Below are 20,503 nucleotides of genomic sequence, written 5' to 3'. Positions count from 1 at the left end.
GAGGATGTGCTGTGTGAGATTTTTGTGCTGCCTGTTTGCAGTGACCCACAGTGGTAGTGTGTTAACAAAGCATTGTTATGTTACCCTCATCTTAATGACTTCTGTAGCTGTAGTACAAGATCAGACAGTCCCTCTAGGTTAGGGTGACCAGATTTTAAAGCTTTTAAGTTGGGGAAACCAAGATGCCTTAATTACTACTATCCTCTGGTGTTGAAGATTATTGGAAGGTTTGGGAGCTGAGAACAGCACCTGGTGTTTCTGGCTGGTTGTGGCGGTAGATGTCCACTCATGCCTTCCTTCCTTGGCAGTGGCTTTGCAGCCTCCTTCTCTCAACAGTCACCATGGTCTTCCTTGATCCCTATCTTAAAGGATTGTAAACCCCAACAGCTCATCCAGTAAGCTCTTGTAGCACCTCCCTTGCTGAATTGTGCACTCAGCGTATGGTGGTATTGCAAATCCCACTCTTGTGCTGTCTGGTGTGCTCAAGGATTTGGAGAACTCCTGGCTCCAACATGAGTTGGATCAGGCACAAGTTGAAGAGGGATGACGCTTCAGTGCAAATCAGAGCCAACTGGGGCCCTTAAGGTAGGGGGAAAAGCCTGATGGCTTTTGGGGAGAATTTGGCCAACTGCCCAGTTATTTTTAAACTGGCACATTTGGCCTCCTGAACTGAACTAACCTTCAGGTTTGGATTGCTGCAAAGCCGTAGGCCGATGGCTCACCTGTAGTGCAGTCCTGATTGCTGAAATAAACTCACCCCTCAGCTGTGACCCGCACAATGCCCTGTTAATGCCAGTTCTGGGATGCCTCACAACTCTGCCAATGCACCTCACTCCTGTCTTGCAGGACCCACTGCTATTTTAGCCCTGGATCCCTGCTCCTCCAGTTTACCTTCATCCTAATCTGCAACACCTGTGCTATTCTGTTTTAGGCCTCTCTTTAACAGCGTCAGTCAACTGTACTAAATTACATTCTGCATTTATTATGTGGATGGACAATCTCCAGTGAGCAAGGGCGAGCAATCAGAAGGAAGTGAAAATACGTTTCTAGCAAGCAGTGCAAAGCAAATTCCTTAACACACCATGCTTCTTAGCATGCTGATCAAGAATATACTGTCTAGGCCTACTATACTGTCCACTTAACCAATGCATCCGAAGAAGTGAGGTTTTTTTACCCACAAAAGCTTATGCCCAAATAAATCTGTTAGTCTTTAAGGTGCCACTAGACTCCTTGTTGCACTTGAACAATACCAGTTCCAATTCCTATTGAGTAGCATTTGAAGGCTGCTGGTCTTCAACATCAATTTGTATTGGCAGAGACCTTATTAAAGGAGGATTCCTTGGGTAGTAATAACATCTCAAGAAACATCACTATCAGTAGAGTTGTAAATCCACTTGGATCATAAATTCCCCAGTGCTGGGGGCCATGCTTTCTCATTAGGACGAGAAGTCCCAGGCACAACAATGGTGCTCTATAAATACTAAATACAACAATAAATCAGTTATCAGCAATCCTCACCCCCTAGATTGAGGTCAGAGAGAAAAGTCACCGGAGGGGAAAACAGCATGGATGGCTGAAATGCCTAATGTCTCCTTGGGGGAGCATAACCCAAAGTTCAGGCATGGCATTTAATTAAAAAAAAAATATAGCCACCAAAGAATGAGTATCTGTCAAACAGACAATTAACTGTCTGATGTGAGGAGCCTAACTTTCCAAATGCATAATGCTTCTATGGTAGCACAGAGCTTCCAAACCATCAAACACCTAGGAGGCAATATGTCATCTCCCTGGGAAAGGAGTGCCATCAATCTGAATGTTGTCAGCGTGCAGTAGTCCATGCCCACGATTATGATACGTCTCAGCCCACATGTGTGACAAAGACCAGTGTGTAGCTATTCTATTAGGAGACTTAAAATGCTGTGGGATTTCTACCACTAGTTTAAATGACTCTGTAACCCCAGTTTCATGAATCTTTGTTTCTGATGTAAATAATTTTCAACAACAGGAGTGAAGAGACACCTTATTTGTGCGCAATGTAGGTAGGGCCTAGAACCCCCTCAAAATGGGGGGCATTTAAGATGCATGATGATTTGCCACCCAGTGGAAGTAATGTTTGCAGTATTTCCTGTAGGAAGTAAAAGGAATACAGCAAACCCTGATGCAGTTTCTGTCTTGCCATTCTGTTCGTTAGAGCATCTGTTCTCATGGTATGTAAGTGCTTATTGGCTTGTAAAATTCTAAGATTGTCATAGCTCTGTTGAAATCAGTGGAACTAAGCTGATGTTTACTGGCTGAGGATCTGGCCTCAAGTATTAAGTAAATAAGGCCTTGTCTACACTACAGTGTTTTGTTAACTCTCAAAAAGCGCTATTATAAAAATTGGTATTACATGTTCACACTCACTCCCTCTGTCAGCAGAGCGCGTCCACACTTGGGGCACTAGCATCGACCGTGTGAGCAGTGCACTGTGGGTACTCATCCGACAGTCCAGCTTGACACCTTCTGCCGCTAGGTCTTGTGGGAAGGTGGAGCGGATCGTGGCGCATCTTGGGACCAGGCTCAATGTCCCGTGATGCGTTGCTTTCTGTCCCAGCATTCCATGGGCTTCCGGCTTTCCTTTGTGGCATTTTTCAGTGGTCCTTCTTTGCTGCGCACCCCAGCATCTTTGTGAGAAGGGATGGATCCGGCACTGCTCTCCTATGCTCTGAACTGTCATGAAGACATCGCGGATGGCAGTGCAGTTAATTGCAAAGTTCCTAACTGAAGAAGACTTCCAATTGCCTGACATGCAATGTGATACGGATATGAGAAACTTTAGATTGCTTTTGGCATTCACAGAACAGCTTCAGAGGGTGGACCATCACTTTTGGGCTCAGGAAACAAGCACTGAATGGTGGGATCATATTGTCATGCAGGTGTGGGATGACGAGCAGTGGCTACAGAACTTTCAGCTGTGGAAAGCCACCTTCCTGGAACTGTGTGCAGAGCTCGCCCCAGCACTGCAGTGCAAGGATACCAGAATGAGAGCTGCTCTATCAGTAGACAAGTGTGTGGCAATCGCTGTGTGGAAGCTGGTGACTACAGACTGAATCAGTTTCGAGTTGGGAAGTTGACAGTTGGGGCTGCGTTAATGCAAGTGTGCAAGGCTATTTATCACATCCTGCTACGAAGGACCATGACTCTGGGAAATGTGCATGAAAAAGTGGATGGCTTTGCAGAAATGGGTTTCCCTAACTGTGGAGGAGGGATAGATGACACACACATTCCAATTTTGGCACCAGTCCACCTTGTGACGGAGTACATCAATAGGAAGGGGTACTTCTCCATGGTGTTGCAGACGCTTGTGGATCAGTCTGGGCGTTTCACTGACATCAACACAGGGTGGTCCGGGAAGGTACATGACGCACGCATCTTCAGGAACACCAGCCTGTATAGAAAGCTACAAGCGGGGACTTCCTTTCCAGACCAGAAAATTACAGTGGGTGATATTGAAATGCCCATAGTGATCCTGGGAGTTCTGGCGTACTCCTTACAGTCGTGGCTCATGAAACCTTGTACAGGAAACCTGGAAAGCAGTAAGGAGCGGTTTAACAACAGGTTGAGTGGGTGCTGGATGACAGTGGAATGTGCCTTTGGCAACTTAAAGGCTCATTGGCGATGTCTTTATGGCAGGTTAAACCTCAATGAGGATAATATTCCCGTGGTCATAGCCACGTGCTGAATGTTGCATAATCTTTGTGAAGCTAAGAGTGAAAGGTTTGCTCGGGGTGGAGTGTTGAGCTAGGCTGCTTGGTTGCTGATTTTGAGCAGCCAGATATTAGGGCTATCAGAGGGCCCCAGAGGGGGCAATTCGAAGTAGGGAGGCTTTGAAGCGACACTTTGAAAATGAGAAGCAGTAATTTATATCTCTGATTGGTGCTGCAATGTTACATTACATGTAGTTTTCCTAGGAAGCAGTGGTGACATTTGGGGCCTTACATTCCAGTGAGCAAATGATTAAATTGCCTGTGTGTGGATTGGTAGTGTCTGCTATCTCAATTTCTTGGAAACAGAGATGTGTTACCATTCAAAAACTTTGCTTTTATTGCACAAGAAAGCACACACACACACACACACACACACCCTCTCTCTCCATCTGTGTGTGTGTGTGTGTGTGTGTGCGTGCACGCATGCGTGCCCACCTATCATTTTGAAAGTTGTCCGAGGAGATGGAGTGAAGGGGAAACCGAGAAGTCCCGGAAAGGAGAAAGCACTGTGTAGGCAGAGTTGGGGGAAGTGGGGGCATGGAAAAGAGTTCTGAATGTTCTGCAGGAGAGGGTGAGCACACATCTGCTCAGTCTGCAGCATTATTAAGGACTTCAGCATGTGTATTTTGCTCCTCCATGACTTTAATCATTTGCTCAGTAGCATCCTTAACAAACTCCTGGTTTTCTTTTCTGTCCTGCCTTTCAGCTTCCCTCCACTCCTGGCGTTGCCTTTTCTCTGCATAGGGGAATTGCAGTATCTCCCGGAGCATGTCGTCTTTGCTCCGTCTTTCCTCCAGATCTCTCTGGAGGATTCCCGTGAGATCTCGGCGTGCGTCAACACCCTGTTCTGCCGTACCGATTAGCTACACAGAGAAATGCTCAGCACACAGAAACATAGCCAGCCCTGTACATTTCTGTTCCCTGAACCCACCTCCATATTACACAAACCACAGCCACTTGCCAGGCATCTCCTCTCCTGCTTCTTGCTCACCGGAGAGCAACTGCTGAGACAGGCTAAACATCTCTGGAGTGGTGAACAGTTCCTGGCTGCCTGCCCCACTGGGCGACCCCACCGGGAGCTTCACTTCATCGTCTAACTCCACCTCTTCATCAATGACTTCATCCTCCGGGTTAGGTCCTCTTTCCGCTGCCTCCAGGCCCGCCAAAGTATCCACGGGGCTCTTGACGGTGGAGGTGGGGTTGCCACCGAGGATAGCATCCAGATAGAACTGGCAGGTCTTAGTTGCAGCACCAGAGCGCCGATTTGCCTCCCTTGCCTTATGGTATGCCTGCCTCAGCTCCTTTATCTTCGCTCTGCACTGCAGCATGTCCCAATCATAGCCCTTTTCACACAAACTTCGAGAAATCTCCCTGTAGGTATCCCAATTCCTACGGCTCAAGTGCAGCTGTGACTGCACAACCTCCTTTCCCCATATACTGAGCAGATCCACAGTGGTCCAAGCGGGAGAGCGTTTGCTGCGATAACCTGCCATGGTTCACCTGGGAAGATGTGATGAGACCTCTACCGGCCAAGCAAACAAGAAATGGAATTTCAAAAATTCCCCTGGCTTTTAAGCGGGAGGAACAGATAGATTGTTCATCTGGCTGCAGGGCAGTGGAGTTCAAACTGCTGGCCAGAGTGGTCACGATGGGCATTGTGGGACACCTTGTGGAGGCCAATTAAAGTGATAAAATCAAGCATGGTGTCTACACTGGCACTTTGTCAACAAAAATTTTGCGCAAATAGTCTTGTCTTTCGTCGGGGTGGTTTTATTTTGTTGCCAAAACGGGGCATTTTTGCCGTCAAAGTTGCATTGCAGTATATACACAACCACTGTTTTGTCGACAAGTGTAGACAAGGCCTTACACTTACTAAGGCAAATCCCTTTAGATTCTCATGTGCATTCTGAGCAAGAGCAGGAGCCAGTGAAACATGGTGATTATTACCCATTTTCAGAAAAGTAAGGCCTTGTCTACATTAGAAGGTTGTAGGTCTCTAACTATGCTGGTGTACTTAATGTAGTACGATACCAACTAGTGTGGATGCAGTTATATCAGTATAAAGATGCTTTATATAGTATAGCTGTTCTGGTGTAAGACATCTTTATACCGGTATAACTGCATCTCCGGTAGGGCTTGTACTGACATAACTGTGTCTGTAAACAATCGCACCCCAAACTGATGATATAGTTACATTGGTAGAAAAATTGTGTCTAGACCAGGCCTTAGAGTAACGGAGTGACAAGACTCTCAGCAGTACTGTTTCAGTTCATGTTTTGATCCAGGCAACATCTGTAGGGGAGCCCAGTAGCGTAGCTAGGAAGGGAGCGGCCGCTCCCCCACTGAGCACAAGTGGCGCCTTGTCAATTTCCTGGCACCTTTGTACTCCCCCGGGGGAGCGGTTTAAAAAAAAAAAAAGCGCCACCCGCTGCAGTGCTTTTATTTTATTCATCCGGCAGCGCTCCGGATCTTCAGTGGCACTTCGGCGGCGGGACCTTCATTCGCTCCAGGTCTTCGGCGGGATTTTGGCGGCGAGACCTTCAGTGCCGCCGAAGACACCGGCAGCGAGTGAAGGGCCCGCCGCCGAAGACCCGGAGCGCCGCTGGGTGAGTAAAAGCGCCATAGTGGGTGGCGTCTTTTTTTTTTTTTTTTAATTTCTCCCCCTGTTCCCTCCACCTGGCTACACCACTGGGGGAGCCCAAGACATTCAGATGCAATCATGAAAAGGAGAATACTTAAACAGAAAACTTGGTCAATGTAAAGAAGATCCCATGACGATAACATGTTGCTGCGTAGATGTGTGTGCTGCAGTAGCATCTAACCCTTGGTCATGCAGCATAGTAAGTGAACCCTGCCAGGAGAATATTTCAGCTGTTAAATTGGAGTGTTTAATTCCTCATTGGGAGAAATGGAAATGCAGTACTTGACGGGACAAGCAAATTAGATTTGAGGATCCCGAAAAGGGCATCACGATGTTTTCCTGATACTGGTGTTAATGTGACATGAAATGTATCCAGCTGTAATTTGAAATTGATAAACTCATGCTACCAGAAATCTTGAAGGTTACCAGAAATAGGTGCAAATGCAAGCTGTGAATTTAGAAAAATGTCCTGTAAATATTTGTTCCAGTACATTTGATTCTCCATTTACAATGAAGAAGGGTTCATTCATCTGAAGAGATTTCTTAATAGCCTCCTACACAGACAGAACTTTTTTTATTAATGTAATGATGCCAGATTGCATTTGAAGGGCATTCAGAGATACTAAAGAGACTAAGAAATGCCATTTTAAATAGAAAAGGTATTTGTTTTCATTATGGGTAAATGCCATGGATGAATGGACTATAAGGTGGATAGAAAGCTGGCTAGATCATCAGGCTCAACTGATAGCGATCAACGTCTTGATGTTTAGTTGGCAGCCGGTATCAAGCGGAGTGCCCCAGGGGTCAGTCCTGGGGCCAGTTTTGTTCAACATCTTCATTAATGATTTGGATGATGGGATGGATTGCACCCTCAGCAAATTTGTGGATGACACTAAGCTGGGGGGAGAGGTAGATATGCTGGAGGGTAGGATGTGGTCAAGAGTGACCTAGACAAATTAGAGGATCGGGCCAAAAGAAATCGGATGAGGTTCAACAAGGACAAGTGCAGAGTCCTGGACTTAGGACAGAAGAATCCCATGTACTGCTACAGGCTGGGAGCCGACAGGCTAAGCGGCAGTTCTGCAGAAAAGGACCTGGGGATTAGAGTGGACGAGAAGCTGGATATGAGTCAGCAGTGGGCCCTTGTTGCCAAGAAAGCTAATGGCATATTGGGCTGCATTACTAGGAGCGTTGCTAGCAGATCGAAGCAAGTCATTATTCCCTTCTATTCAGCACTGGTGGGGCCACATCTGGAGTACTGCATCCAGTTTTGGGCCCCGCACTACAGAAAGGATATGGACAAATTGGAGGGAGTCCAGTGGAGGGCAACGAAAATGATTGGGAGCTGAGGTGCATGACTTATGAGGAGAGGTTGAGGGTACTGGGCTTATTTAGTCTGCGGAAGAGAAGAGTAAGGCGGGATTTGATAGCAGCCTTCCAACAACCTGAAGGGGGGTTCCAAAGAGGATGGATCTCGGCTGTTCTAAGTGGTGGCAGATGACAGAACCAAGCAGCAATGATCTCAAGTTGCAGTGGGGGAGGTCTAGGTTGGACATTAGGAAACACTATTTCACTAGGAGGAGGATGAATCACTGGAATGGGTTACCTAGGGAGGTGGTGGAATCTCCATCCTTAGAGGTTTTTAAGGCCCGGCTTGACAAAGCCCTGGCTGGGATGATTTAGTTGGTGTTGGTCCTGCTTTGAGCAGGGGATTGGACTAGATGACCACCTGAGGTCTCTTCCAACCCTAATCTTCTGTTATTCTATGTGCACAGCACTATGTCTGTAGGAGAAGCTCTCTTGCCGACATAGCTTCTGCTGTTCGCGGAGGTGATTTTATTATGCCAATGTGAGAGCTCTTTCCTGTCAGCATAGCGCATCTTCACCAGATGCGCTGCAGCAGTGCAATTGCAGCACTGTATGTGTAAACATGCCCTTAAAAAAAAAAAATCCCTGTTTCATGGGACCAGTGCAAGTGGGATGGGGCCAGAAAATGTTATGGGGTCTGTGGACCACTAGGAAACCTCCCCCAGCTATGTGGCCCCCCTGTCATATATGCAGGGCCCTTTGTTTTCAGTTTTTATTTTATTTAATTTTTCCCAGAATTATCAGTGTTTTTTACCACAGCAACAAAAACAGGTGAAAATCAGTGCAAAAAACTATTAATAGTTTTTCTGGGTAAATATCGGGGGTTATTTTGGTGGATGGAAAGACGGGGGAAAAAAGTGTTCAGTAAATTAATGCTTTGAATTCCACTCATCAGTGTGGCTTGCTGCAGTATTAAAACAGAACTCAAAACACAATGCCACCTCTGAGTTTAAGAAAACAGTACATCTCTAGTCCCCCCCAAAAAACTTTTCATTTGAATAGAATGTTTACTGTTCTAGACTTCCAACTATTAGCCTATAAATATTTACGTTTAATAATTGGGCCGCACCATTTGCAGTGCATACACTCAACTTCATCCTTTTCTCCTGTTTTTGTTTTTTTTAAACTTTTGAATACTTCCTTGTGTTCTGAAACGTATTCCGATACAGATTTTAATTTTCTTCCCAGTATAGTGTGTCAAATCTTTAAACCGTTATCTGCTAACAGCTTGAAATGTATACGTGATGGGTGTGATATTCATCAATACGTTTAGATGTGCCTGTTTGTTTATTGTGTGTATCTTCTAGACTAATACATAGCCTTATTTCAACAGGCAGCTTTGCATATACACACAGACTAATGTATTATCGTAATACATGCGTCTCCTGCAATGCATTGTGTTTTCCTAATAAAGCAAGTTATTTTTAATATATTTGAATGATACAAAAGTAGGGTGAAAATCAGAAAAAAATGAGTAATACTTTTTGTATAACCTGGGAATTTGGGGGTAAAAATTGCTTTAAACTGAAAATGAAGGGGCTTACATATATGCCATGATACATTTTTCCCTTATGCTCCCTTTATCTCCTTCAATAGTAGCGTGACAGGCTCCCAGCTGAATCGAAATTGGCATGTGACTATTGCGTGTGCTCTATAACCCCCCTGGGAGGACTCTTGGAGAGGCCACAGTCTGCTACTCTGGAAGTCAATGGCAAAACGCCATTTGAAAGTGTGGAGGATGAGCTGAGGCAGGATGAGGAAAAATTAATTCTTCTCTATGCAGACTTCAGTCCATAGACATGTTTAGGGTAATTTTCCCCTGCTCCTCCCAACTTGCATGCCATCTTCCCTTTCTCCATGTGGATATGTGAGGGTTTTACGCAGACTCCGGAGGTAGCTATGCAGGGAGAGTATCTGGAGTAGTGCCCTCATCCTCTGACCACGGCATTTTCTCTACTTTGTGCTGCTTGGTGGGATGGGGGAGGGAAGAGATATAGGAACTATTCTGCTTAATCCAGGCCAGATTTGGGGGGGAGGAAAAAGTCATGCAGCATGAGAAAGTAGGAGTCAGACCCATCATCCCTTACACATAGCATTTTCGATCTTCAGTCAGCCTCTGCCTCAGAGATGTGACTTCAAAGCAGTTTTTGTTAAAATACTGAATATAAGGAAAGTGGTTTATGGGAAGATATAAAATGTGTATAGTTTTCTGAGAAACTAACTCTTTTGATTTCCAGGGGTAATTGTGTTTGGCCTAATTGCCTGCTACTTACTTGCTTGAATCTTGAGGTGTCCTGGAGGACAACTCTGACAAATATCAAAATCAGTTGTTTGTTTAAAATGTATAATTGGGAAGCCATAACCACCCTTACCCCTTCATGAGCTATGAGAGGCCAGAACAGCTTTTTTGGTAAATACATTAGATGTATTTCAAATTCTTAGTGGGAAGGGGCTGGGAAGGATTTATCGCTGGGCAGGGAGTCTCTGGTTTGTATGCACAATCAGGCAGTTTTAAAAAACGATACTGGCTGCCTAATAAACAGGAATGGCTCCTGTGGAGCTGTTCCAGTTTGTCAGGGGACATAATGAAGGTTGTGGGAGAGCTCCTGGGAAACTTGCAGGAAAGTGTGATTGCCGATTTGCAGGCTTATTTTTAGAATAACGCTGTATGGGGCAAAAACAATGAGGAGTCCTTGTGGCACCTTAGAGACTAACATATTTATTTGGGCATAAGCTTTTGTGGGCTACAACCTAATTCATCGGATGCATGCAGTGAAAAATACAGGAGCAGGTATAAATACATGAAAGGATGGGGGTTGCTTTACCAAGTGTGAGGTCAGTCTAACGAGATAAATCAATTAACAGTAGGATACCAAGGGAGGAAAAATAACTTTGGAAGTGGTAAGAGAGTGGTAAGGTGTGTTACTCACACCTTCTTGTCAACTGTCTGTAATGGGTACCTAAGGTGCAGGGCAATAGAATATGTCCATGTACATGGCACAGTGCTGTGTATTTTTATGCAAAGCTCCTATACAATGGGTTTCCTTTGTTAGATGAATCAAAAACTGGTTTGCCCAAGTGCCTGGGCCATAGCAACTATAGAATTAGATTATAAAAGTAGATTGCAATTATTGAATCTGACTATTGATATCATACATTTATTTGACTATTTTTATCTTTTTAATGGAAGTGTAACTAAAATGTTTTACTTATTTGCATTCTCTGCTTAATTGATCTGCATTGTAAAATCACTACTTATGGAGTGCTTCACGTTTTCAACTACATACATATATATGCCTTTTACAGCTTTATAGTTTACGTTTTTACTGTAGGAAGCTAGCAATTAAGCTTGGTGATCAGTTCAGGAAAAAAGGTGGAATATCACTAGCAAATCTTGCTTAATGCTTGCTTAGCAACATTTTAAAGAATTGCAAAGTGCATAGCAATGCTATGTAAAGACTTCCAATATATTTATTCCTTTAGTCAAACTGGATGATTCATCGTAGCTAACATTTGGCTCACCTTTCCTTCCTTTGGGTTCATGTATATGCAGTGCTGATTAATGAAATGGTTTGCCTAAATAAATAAATATATGGCAGCCTATTAATAAAGATTAGCTTGGAATTGTGCATGTTGCTAATGAAACTGGGATGGATCACACTAGACTCAGTAGGATTTAGTACTTTAGATCTTTGCCGCTGTCCCCTGCAAAGTGTCGTTAATATGGCCTGCTTGGCTCAGTTCATAACGATAGAGATGCCTTAAAGGTGAACTGGGAAGCTTTGGTAAATACTTTTTTTTTTATAGAAGATTTGAGCTCCAGCCAAGTCCATAATACTCTCTGTGTTGGAATACAAATAAACTGTGTAAGATGCTTGAAAATGAGATCCTCCTTATCTGCAGAAATGTTTGGCCTGAGAGAGTTAGGTGCTGAGCACCCGTCAAATACTACTGAAATGAGTGTGAGTCAAGGGTACTCTGCACCACACAGGGTAAGGACAAACACTGCAACAACTGATGACCCAGACCTTGCACTATGTGTCCAGGGCCAGATTTGAACTGATTTGTTCTCCACTTTTTAATAAATGTGTAGAAGCAATTAAAAAATCTTGCAACAAGTTGATTTACAGCAGATGACATTAACAAGGTAGTTCTATGTGGTGGGTCTGCTCGAATCCCAAAGCTACAATAGCTGATTAAAGACCTTTTCCCAACTGTGGAGTTGCTGAATTCTATCAGAGTCTTGATGTACTGACCTTGCTGGCATGCTTCAAGGGCCATCGTTTTTCCCCTCAAGCATTTGAGGGAAAAGTGGGGCAGGAGATAGTAATAGAAGTGATTATTGACAGATATTGTTATTCATGTGGTTCATTTTGGTTGTCTGGCCAGTCTGTTGAATTCACTGAATCTGCTGAATGTGTTAGAAAATTTTAATTTTTTGTTTGATTTTTTTTTTAAATTTTTTTCAAGTGTCCAGTGATTAGGATGAAGGCTTAAAAATAATCACAATAAACCAATAATTTAAAGTTGGTTTAGGAATGCAAATTTCCAAACTAGATTATGTTCTTGAGCTGCTGGTATTCTCAGGAAAAAACACAAAAACCCATGAATACCAGATATTTAAAACCCTTTGCATTTTGATGTGTGAGAATATTTCATACATGCAGCACTGATGTGAAGCCATAAGTAAGCTTTGCTAGGAATTTGTAAGCAAGAAACAAGCATGTCTGTCTTTCTCTCTAGAATGATGAAGTCCTCTGTACATACAGAAGAGGATGACTTTGTTCCAGAGCTTCAGAGAAGCATTCATCCCCGAGAGAGGCCGGATTGGGAAGAGACTCTCAGTGCTATGGTAAAGCATTGTTATATTTTATATATGCCTTGCTTTCTGTCCTGATCAGTGTTACAATGAGCTGCCTATTGGTTCTTTTATAGTTATAGATTTTGACGTTATGTTCGTCTATTTCAAATCATTATGCTGATTACACAGTAGTCTGAAGAATACTGGGATGCATTCCTTCCGCTTGCAATTCACTGATGGGAGAGAAATGCACGCACGGAGGTTCTGTCCTATTAATACGTGCCCCTAAGCAGGCCTAATAATCAATTAAATGGTCCATAATGTCACAATGATTTTCAATCTGCATTAACCTCTTTTTCAGCATCTATCTCCAGTCTGAGGGGAACATCTAGTAAAAACATGCTCTTTAAAGCCCACAGCGTTATACAGAGAAAATTAGCAATATGTTGGCTGTGTCTACATAAATAAAACATTGGCTTGAAAACTAAACCCCCGCAGTGAATAGAAGAGTAGAAAAGTAACCAGCTCGTGCATGTTTCCGTGCTCAGTGAAGCCAATGGAAAGCGAGCACCGAGTCGGGCCATTAGACGGTTGTGGCCTGATTTTTCAAATGAGCTGAGCACCTTGAGCTCAGGTTGACTCTAGTGGGAGCTGGGGTTGCTCAGCTTTGGGAATCAGGCTGTTACTCTATTAGCAACTTCAGCGAGCTTCCTTACTTGGTGGCCTCGTTAAGTGATCTTACATCACAGCACCATGGCCTGACTTCTGTTAGCGTAGGGCTAGCTGAAGCTTGTAGTGTGTGTTCATTTTATAATTTCTAATCTGAACCAAATTGCCTTATTAACCGACTAGTCTGGTGGAAAAATTCTATTCCAGTGAGTGGGATATTGATTCTCTGTGTGTGGGATGGGTTTTTAATCCCCTGCTTTAGAAGAGCTGGGTGCAACGCCCTTCCAAGTAAACACCTGGTAGTAAAAAATTCACCATCTTCACTTGTGATCAGTAAATATTTTGTGCTTTTGTTGTGTCCCCTTTGGATTTGCAGGGCTCATTTTGCATGAATGTCAAGGTGGGACTCTTTACCAACAATGGCAAAGATAGGCGGGTCAATATTTTAAAAGTAAGCATCGTGCCCCAATCATTTTCTTACCTTTTGGTCAGATGATTCTGACTCAACCGTGTCACTTATGTACCTTCCTGATGCCTGAATTGGCTTTTCTGGAGGAGTCAGTGCTTTTTGTCTGGAACCGATAGGAGATGCTATTGCTGGCAGGATAAATATTCTTTGTCTTCTAATTTTTCTCTTCTCTTCCTTCTGTATCTGACCTCATTCTCTCTCCTTGCCCTCCCTCTGCATGCTCCTCCCCCCTCAGCACACTTCCAGCATTAGATCAGGGGTCAGCAACCTTTCAGAAGTGCTGTGCCGAGTCTTCATTTATTCATTCTGATTTAAGGTTTCGCATGCCAGTAATACATTTTAACGTTTTTAAAAGGTCTCTTTCTATAAGTCTATAATATATAACTAAACTATTGTTGTATGTAAAGTAAATAAGGTTTTTAAAATGTTTAAGAAGCTTCATTTAAAATTAAATTAAAATGCAGAGCCCCCCGGGCTGGTGGCCAGGACCCGGGCAGTGTGAGTGCCACTGAAAATCAGCGCGCGTGCCGCCTTTGGCACATGTGCCATAGCTTGCCTACCTCTGCATTAGATGATAGCAGCAGTTCTGACATCTAATAAGCTCTACCAGCAGTACATATCTAATGCTATTAGAGCTTCTAGTTGTCCCTGCTGAGATAGCATGCCATGCTGTCTAGGGGCTGGGGGGAATTTGCATTATTGCAGAGGGCGTGTGTATCTAAATCCCACACTTTGAAAGGAAGAGTGGGCTTAGAACTGTATTAACTCCTCCCCCGCCCTACTGAGGTGGGTGTCCTTGGCTTTTCCAGTATTTCAGTGACCAGGACATTCAAACAATGACCTTTCAGGGTATTTCTCCATGTAAGGAATCTTAATGCACTGACAGGGAGGGGTGAATACTTTGACTGGTAACGCTGCATTGGAAACATGCTTTCAGTTACTTCTGTGGAGGTCTTGCAGATATATCCATTATATGTTCCAGGCCAACAACCCAACGAAGGTCAGGACTCTAAATCCAGTTGGCTCTTCTTAAAAACTAGGACCTTTTGTCACTTGAAAAGATTTCTTGAGGTTTTCTTGGTCTGTCTTTGTGGCAAGGTAAAGTCATCAGACTCCCTACAGAAGATCTGAGTAACAATGGAATTGTCCCATCCATAAATTATAACTCTGTCACATAGGCAGCAGTATTTATACCACAACACCTTTCCAAATGACCTTTAAAGCAAGGACACTGGATACCCTGGATTCATTCTGTGCCTGACAGTGAGAAAGCATTCTTTTCAACATCACTTAGTTTCAGAGCCAACAAGCCTTGTTGAGACTCCATTCAGGTGAAACACAGTGCTGCTTTATGAAGCCATATAAGAATCAGACAGACAGAATAATCAAGCAGGACATTTTGAATTCAAAATCATATTTGCTAGAAGAATTGGAAGAAGGTATACCTACATGGATCACTAAAGCATGAAAGGTGATTTGATATCTGGTGGTGTTAAATTTTTGCGTTGACTGTTCTTTTATATAACATTCAGAAAATGTGCAGAAAGCAAGTGTATGTAGATAATGAGTTACCATCTGCCTCATAGTGGGGTTGTATCTTCATTTTACAGATGGGGAAACAAACAAAGAGAGCACCATGCACACTTAATATGATGATATTTTGTTCCAAAGTTTATTTTCAAGCAAAAACAAAAATGTTTTGGGTTCACCAGTGTTTGTGCCCCCTATTGTTTTCCTATATCGTTTTGTCTGTTTGTGACTCTTTACCTCTCATCCATCCTTTAATTCTACCTGTCTCCAGTCATTCCCTCCTGGATTGTTCTTCCTGTGTGTGTCTCTTTTTCTTGTCTGTACCTCATACTGCTTCTTCACTGTAACTTAGCAGGTAGCTGCATAGGTACACCTTTGATACTGCAGGCATGAGAACAAGGTCTGCTCCTAATCCATCTTGTTCAGCAAGCAGTACATGCTTGTGTCCTTAGCTAGCACCCTGCTTCTGAGTGCTTCCTAAGACCCGAGAGCTTGGTAGTCTTGTGTATATCACAGGTTGGACGACCCATTGCCTGTAACCTCTAGATGTGTCTCAGGACTGCAGATCTCCAGTTCATTCAGCATTGGTGGGTCTTTACTTGCGATGCACAGGTGTTTGGCCTACAAAGCTTTTACTCCTGCTGAATGAATCACAAGCCAGAAAACACACATGTATGCACATGCACACACACACACTTTGAATTTCAGAATCCTAGAAAAACACACTGCCTTTGCTTCAGTTATTTTTACTAGTAAATTGAGCAGATTTATTCTCCAAATCATTTATGAGTGATAAATGCAACCTCATGCATTTAGTTACTTTTCAGAGTATGTCCACCCTTAGGTATTTGTAAAGTGCTTTGTGATGTAGAAGGTGCTATAGAAGCTTTAAATATGCATGTATTTATTTGGGCTAAATTGATGGTTGTTGAATACTGTTGACTTCAGTTGAGTTTCAACCAGAGATTACGTTGACCCATTACCATTACTGTGTTCAATCCGTGCCTTTGGTACTGTAGCATACTTGTCGTCTTGAATGTTTGATATTCCTGGGATGCCATAACAGGGTGACTTCTGGAAGATGGCAAGCAGCACATTTTCAGAGGCTTTTGCTTGAGGCCAAGTTATCTGTATGGTAAGATTAATAACGCCAAAGAGTTGTATAATGTTCCATTCATTGAGATGGAAAGGTTGTTTTTTCGGGGGGGGGGGGGGGGGGGAGATTTGGGCAGAAAATCTCCACGTGTAAGAAGCAAAGCAAGCCTGCTGGCATCCTTTTGTGACGTTTTTTTTCCTATCACTGATTTGCAGTGGACTAAAAGATTCACTTTTTCGAGCTTGATACCCTGTTATTTGCATCATGGTTGTTGTCTTGGCCTCAATTTTACTCATGGATAGTCCTTACAGCTTGACTGTCTAGTAATCTGTGTTTAGGTAGCATCTATGCATTTTAAATGTTGGGGTGATTTTTTCCTCAGCATGCAGTGGGTGTTCTGTCCTCTTGATACATGTTGCAAAGGCTTGAAGACTAGACACATTTAATTTTAATATGGAACGGACAAAGCCGGTCTTTTATGTCACCTCTCTGTGCCTTAGTTTCCCCACTTATAAAACGGGGATAACGATACTGACTTCCTTTGCAAAGGACTTCGCCTTAAGCAGTTAATTTTTATTTGCTAGGTGAGTAAAATATCATTAGGATTTTGTTTTTCATTATCCTCATCCTGTGACAGGATTGTTGAAAAGATTTTTGCACCTGAGTTGGTAAACTTTCATTTCCATTTTGCAAGGCTGCATTAATGTCTAGCATCCAGATGATAATATCACTCTTGTATTCTTGGAAACCATGCTCTGCAAAACCCATTTATTTCTCCATCCGGTAGGCTGCATTTTGCCTAAATTTGCAGTGCACTCAACTACCCATACGGTCTGGAAATAGAAACCAGCAGGGATTATTTGTCCTGAGGTGGCTTTATGATAAGCAGGAGAGGTTGATTTTCATGAACCAATAGCACTAGACCAGGGGTCGGCAACCTATGGCACGCGTGCCAAAGATGGCACACGAGCTGATTTTTAATGGCACGCTGCTGCCTGCCTGGAATGTACCATTATTCACTACCTGACGATTCCCTCACTGCCAGCTCAATGAATCTGATTGAGGTGATCACATCCTCTCTTTGTCTAGCAACTGAATTCTTCCAGCTCAGAGTGCATTACCTACTCATTAGACCATAATGGCTGGCCATCATATTGCAGCAGTCTTTAGCATGGAGCTTTTAGCCTTACCATATAATGTAGAAATTCTGGATATCTGTATGAAAGTTCAGACACTAATTCCTTATTGGGACAGGTGAATTTTCCCTAGATTCGCGATAGCATCTCTCATCTAATTTATATGCTTGATGTTGCAATAGTTTGGTCATTCTTAATACACCTGGGATTCCTACCTATGCTAGATCTGTTAACATAAATATTGAGTGCATATTAACTTGCATCTTCCACATACTGTTCTGAGCTGCCTTGATAAGACACCAGCCTGATTCTGATCTCGCATCACTTTGATACCTTCAGTGGAATTACACATGACTTACTTCAGGTGTGAAATAAAAATCAGGCCCCTACTTACCATTCAGATTACAATATGATCTTTGCTATATAAAATTAGACATCTGAGCTGGAATGAAAATCCTGTCAGGCCCTTTACTGAAGCAGTGATTAGAAACCGGTGAAATCTGTCAAGTGGCTGTCTTAATACTTCCACAAGCATCAGCTATTAGGGAGAGTATAGACCATGTCATAGCATCTGAGGCCAGATCGTTTGACATACTGAGGCGGCTCTTCAAAGGTGCTGGACACCCCCATCTCCCAGTCAAAGCAGGTTATAAGATCAGGCGGTCTCCATGGGTCCCAGCCAGGGCCCATTGAAGTCAATAGAAATGCTCTTTGTTGAGTTAAATAGGCCTGGTGTTCCAGTTGCACTAGTGAGGATGGGAAGGAGGGAGCAGGACAGAAGAGAAAGTGAGGCCTGCTAACAAAAACCTACGTCAGCAGTCCAGGTCCTTCAGCTCATAGCAAAGCTCCTGCAAAGAGCAATTTTAATGTGACACAGAAACATAAAGAGCGTGGGAAGGGCTTAGGGAAAGCATTTTGTGCACCAAACCCCTGAAATTTTCATCTGCTGCTGTAGCTTTTGTGGGACATGGCTGGTTTAACAGTCAGTCCCCAGACTAGAGGATTCCTTCTGGGTGAGAGAATACAACCATCATTGCAGACTGCAAATATATGGGTCTGCTGTTCTATGTTTGTAACTGCTGTTTTGTGTTTTGTTTTGTTTTTTAACACAGGAAAGGTTTAGGATTAATGTACATTAGTAAAGAGAGTAATGTATAAAAGATGCATGTTATGTCACAACTGTATTAATGTGAACTGAATTTTAGTGTGTGTTCCTCAGTTTTGCATAGGTGCAAAGTTATTTTCCCCATTTTAAGCTGTGTTTGATTCATTCAGCCTTTCTGAAAGAACTACATATTTTCCTACTAATAAAGATGTCAGTGCTCATTTCCTGGCGTTTGCTGGGAAGTTTCACTTGAAATCATTGTTTTGTATTTCAATGGCATTTCTTCCACTATAGCAGTGGTCATAGAAACATTTTTATAGGGTTTGACTTTATCTCTCTGAAAGGCCTATTTGTCACTAATGGGTCCCCAGCCGCCAGTGCGATGCAGTGAGCCACGTCAGTCTTGTTTGGCGTGATGGCAAAACTGGCATGACAAATTTTGTTGCACTGTGAGTGATGGTGACTGTTCATATCACATAGGTCAGCCTCCAGTTGTGTTTTTCTCAGTGTGTGGAAGTGACAGATGACAGATTATCTGTACGTCCAATATCTGTTAGTGGAATACTCTCATGAAATGCTCTTCGTCCAACCTTGCACAACATGGGTGAACTCCCTGAGTGGCCATGTGACATTGTTGCAGTCCTCCTTGTCTCTCCCCCAACCCAAACATGAGTTATTTCTTGCTAGGAGTGAAGACGCTGAAGAACCGATTTTCTAAGCATTAAAACTGAGGCCTTTCTTAGACTCGTCACAAAAAATCCAGCATCTGATTATGACTACTCCCCAAAACTAAAACCAAGTCTTGTCTTCGTGGGTAAGCTGCAGATTTGTACTTTTTAAAATAAAATTCACATTTAAGAAAACAAAATGGATTAAATTCTTCCCTCCGTCACATGTCTGTAACATCCTTGATTTCAGCAGGGTTGCACGGAGTGTCAAGAAGAGCAGCATGTGGTTCAGTAAGATTGCAGAACGTGTTTGCATTAGGTTTTAGAAACGGCGATTGCTTCCTGGATATGGTGGAGGCAGACTGACCTGTTTTAAAAAGAAAAGTGTCGTAAAGCCTGATTTCTCAAAATTAAAAATAAATACAAATAAAAAAGTTGCCTTTGTACTTAAACACCTCCCTCCAACCTTTGCAAACATTGCAGCATTGGGCATGAGAATCAAAACGTGAAACTGATGAAAAGCCCAGCTTTTTTTTTTTTTTCCGTTGTACAAGCTGAGTGAAATTAAAAATTATTCTAGTTTTATACAGAGACTAAAAGCACAGTGGGCTCTTCAGACAAAGGTGCAGATAAGCCCTTGCACTGAAAACCTACAATCTAAGGAACTAATTCTGTAAACTCTTACGACATGAATAAATGTACTCACATCAGGTAGTCCTATTGACTTCCATGGGACTATTCGTGTGCTTAGTTATACATGGGCTTAAGTGCTTTGGATTGGGGCCTAACTAGTTAATGGAGGGGATCCAACAGCTGGCACATGATTGAGTAGTGAAATTTATCTTGCATGTTGTTAATTCACTGTTTCTTCTATCAGTAGATCTATTTTTAAATCCAGTCTGTTTCCCAGTTTATAACTTCTTTGAGGTGCTATCTAGGTGTTGGAATTTTTTTGTTTTGTTTTATTTTCTATTTAAGAATTGTGTTTGTAAGGAGAGAGATGAAGGGAATCGTTTTTTTAAAAAAGTATAAACGGGAACCATAAACAGTGAAGAGTTTATATAAAATTATTTTTAGCAGCCTAGGGACATGATTCTATCGATTAAAGTCAATAAAAGCTTGTCAGTTGACGTCAGCGCTCGAGGTAATAAGACAGGTGAAGACTTTTTTTTAAATATATAGCCTGTTTAACTTGTGCTCCATCTGAGAATGGTGAATTTCCAGAAAATGTTGATTCTGACTCTTTTGTTGTTTTAGTGTCTCTTTTGTATGTA

The 20,503-nt window shown here is 42.8% G+C and overlaps 1 protein-coding gene across 1 annotated transcript in view; it reads left to right on the top strand.

Moving 5' to 3' along the window:
• ARHGAP32 (Rho GTPase activating protein 32) overlaps positions 1–20,503 on the top strand; it is a 267,273-nt gene that overhangs the window by 32,797 nt on the left and 213,973 nt on the right. Inside the window, exon 2 of the mRNA XM_034754531.1 lies at positions 12,499–12,607. Within this exon, the coding sequence (XP_034610422.1) occupies positions 12,500–12,607 (108 nt within the window). The 5' untranslated portion in view covers position 12,499. The remainder of the gene's footprint in view (positions 1–12,498; positions 12,608–20,503) is intronic.

The sequence above is a fragment of the Trachemys scripta genome, chromosome 21 (assembly GCF_013100865.1).
Source record: "Trachemys scripta elegans isolate TJP31775 chromosome 21, CAS_Tse_1.0, whole genome shotgun sequence".
In the NCBI taxonomy this organism is placed as follows: domain Eukaryota; kingdom Metazoa; phylum Chordata; order Testudines; family Emydidae; genus Trachemys; species Trachemys scripta.
This window is presented reverse-complemented; position numbering and strand designations above follow the sequence as displayed.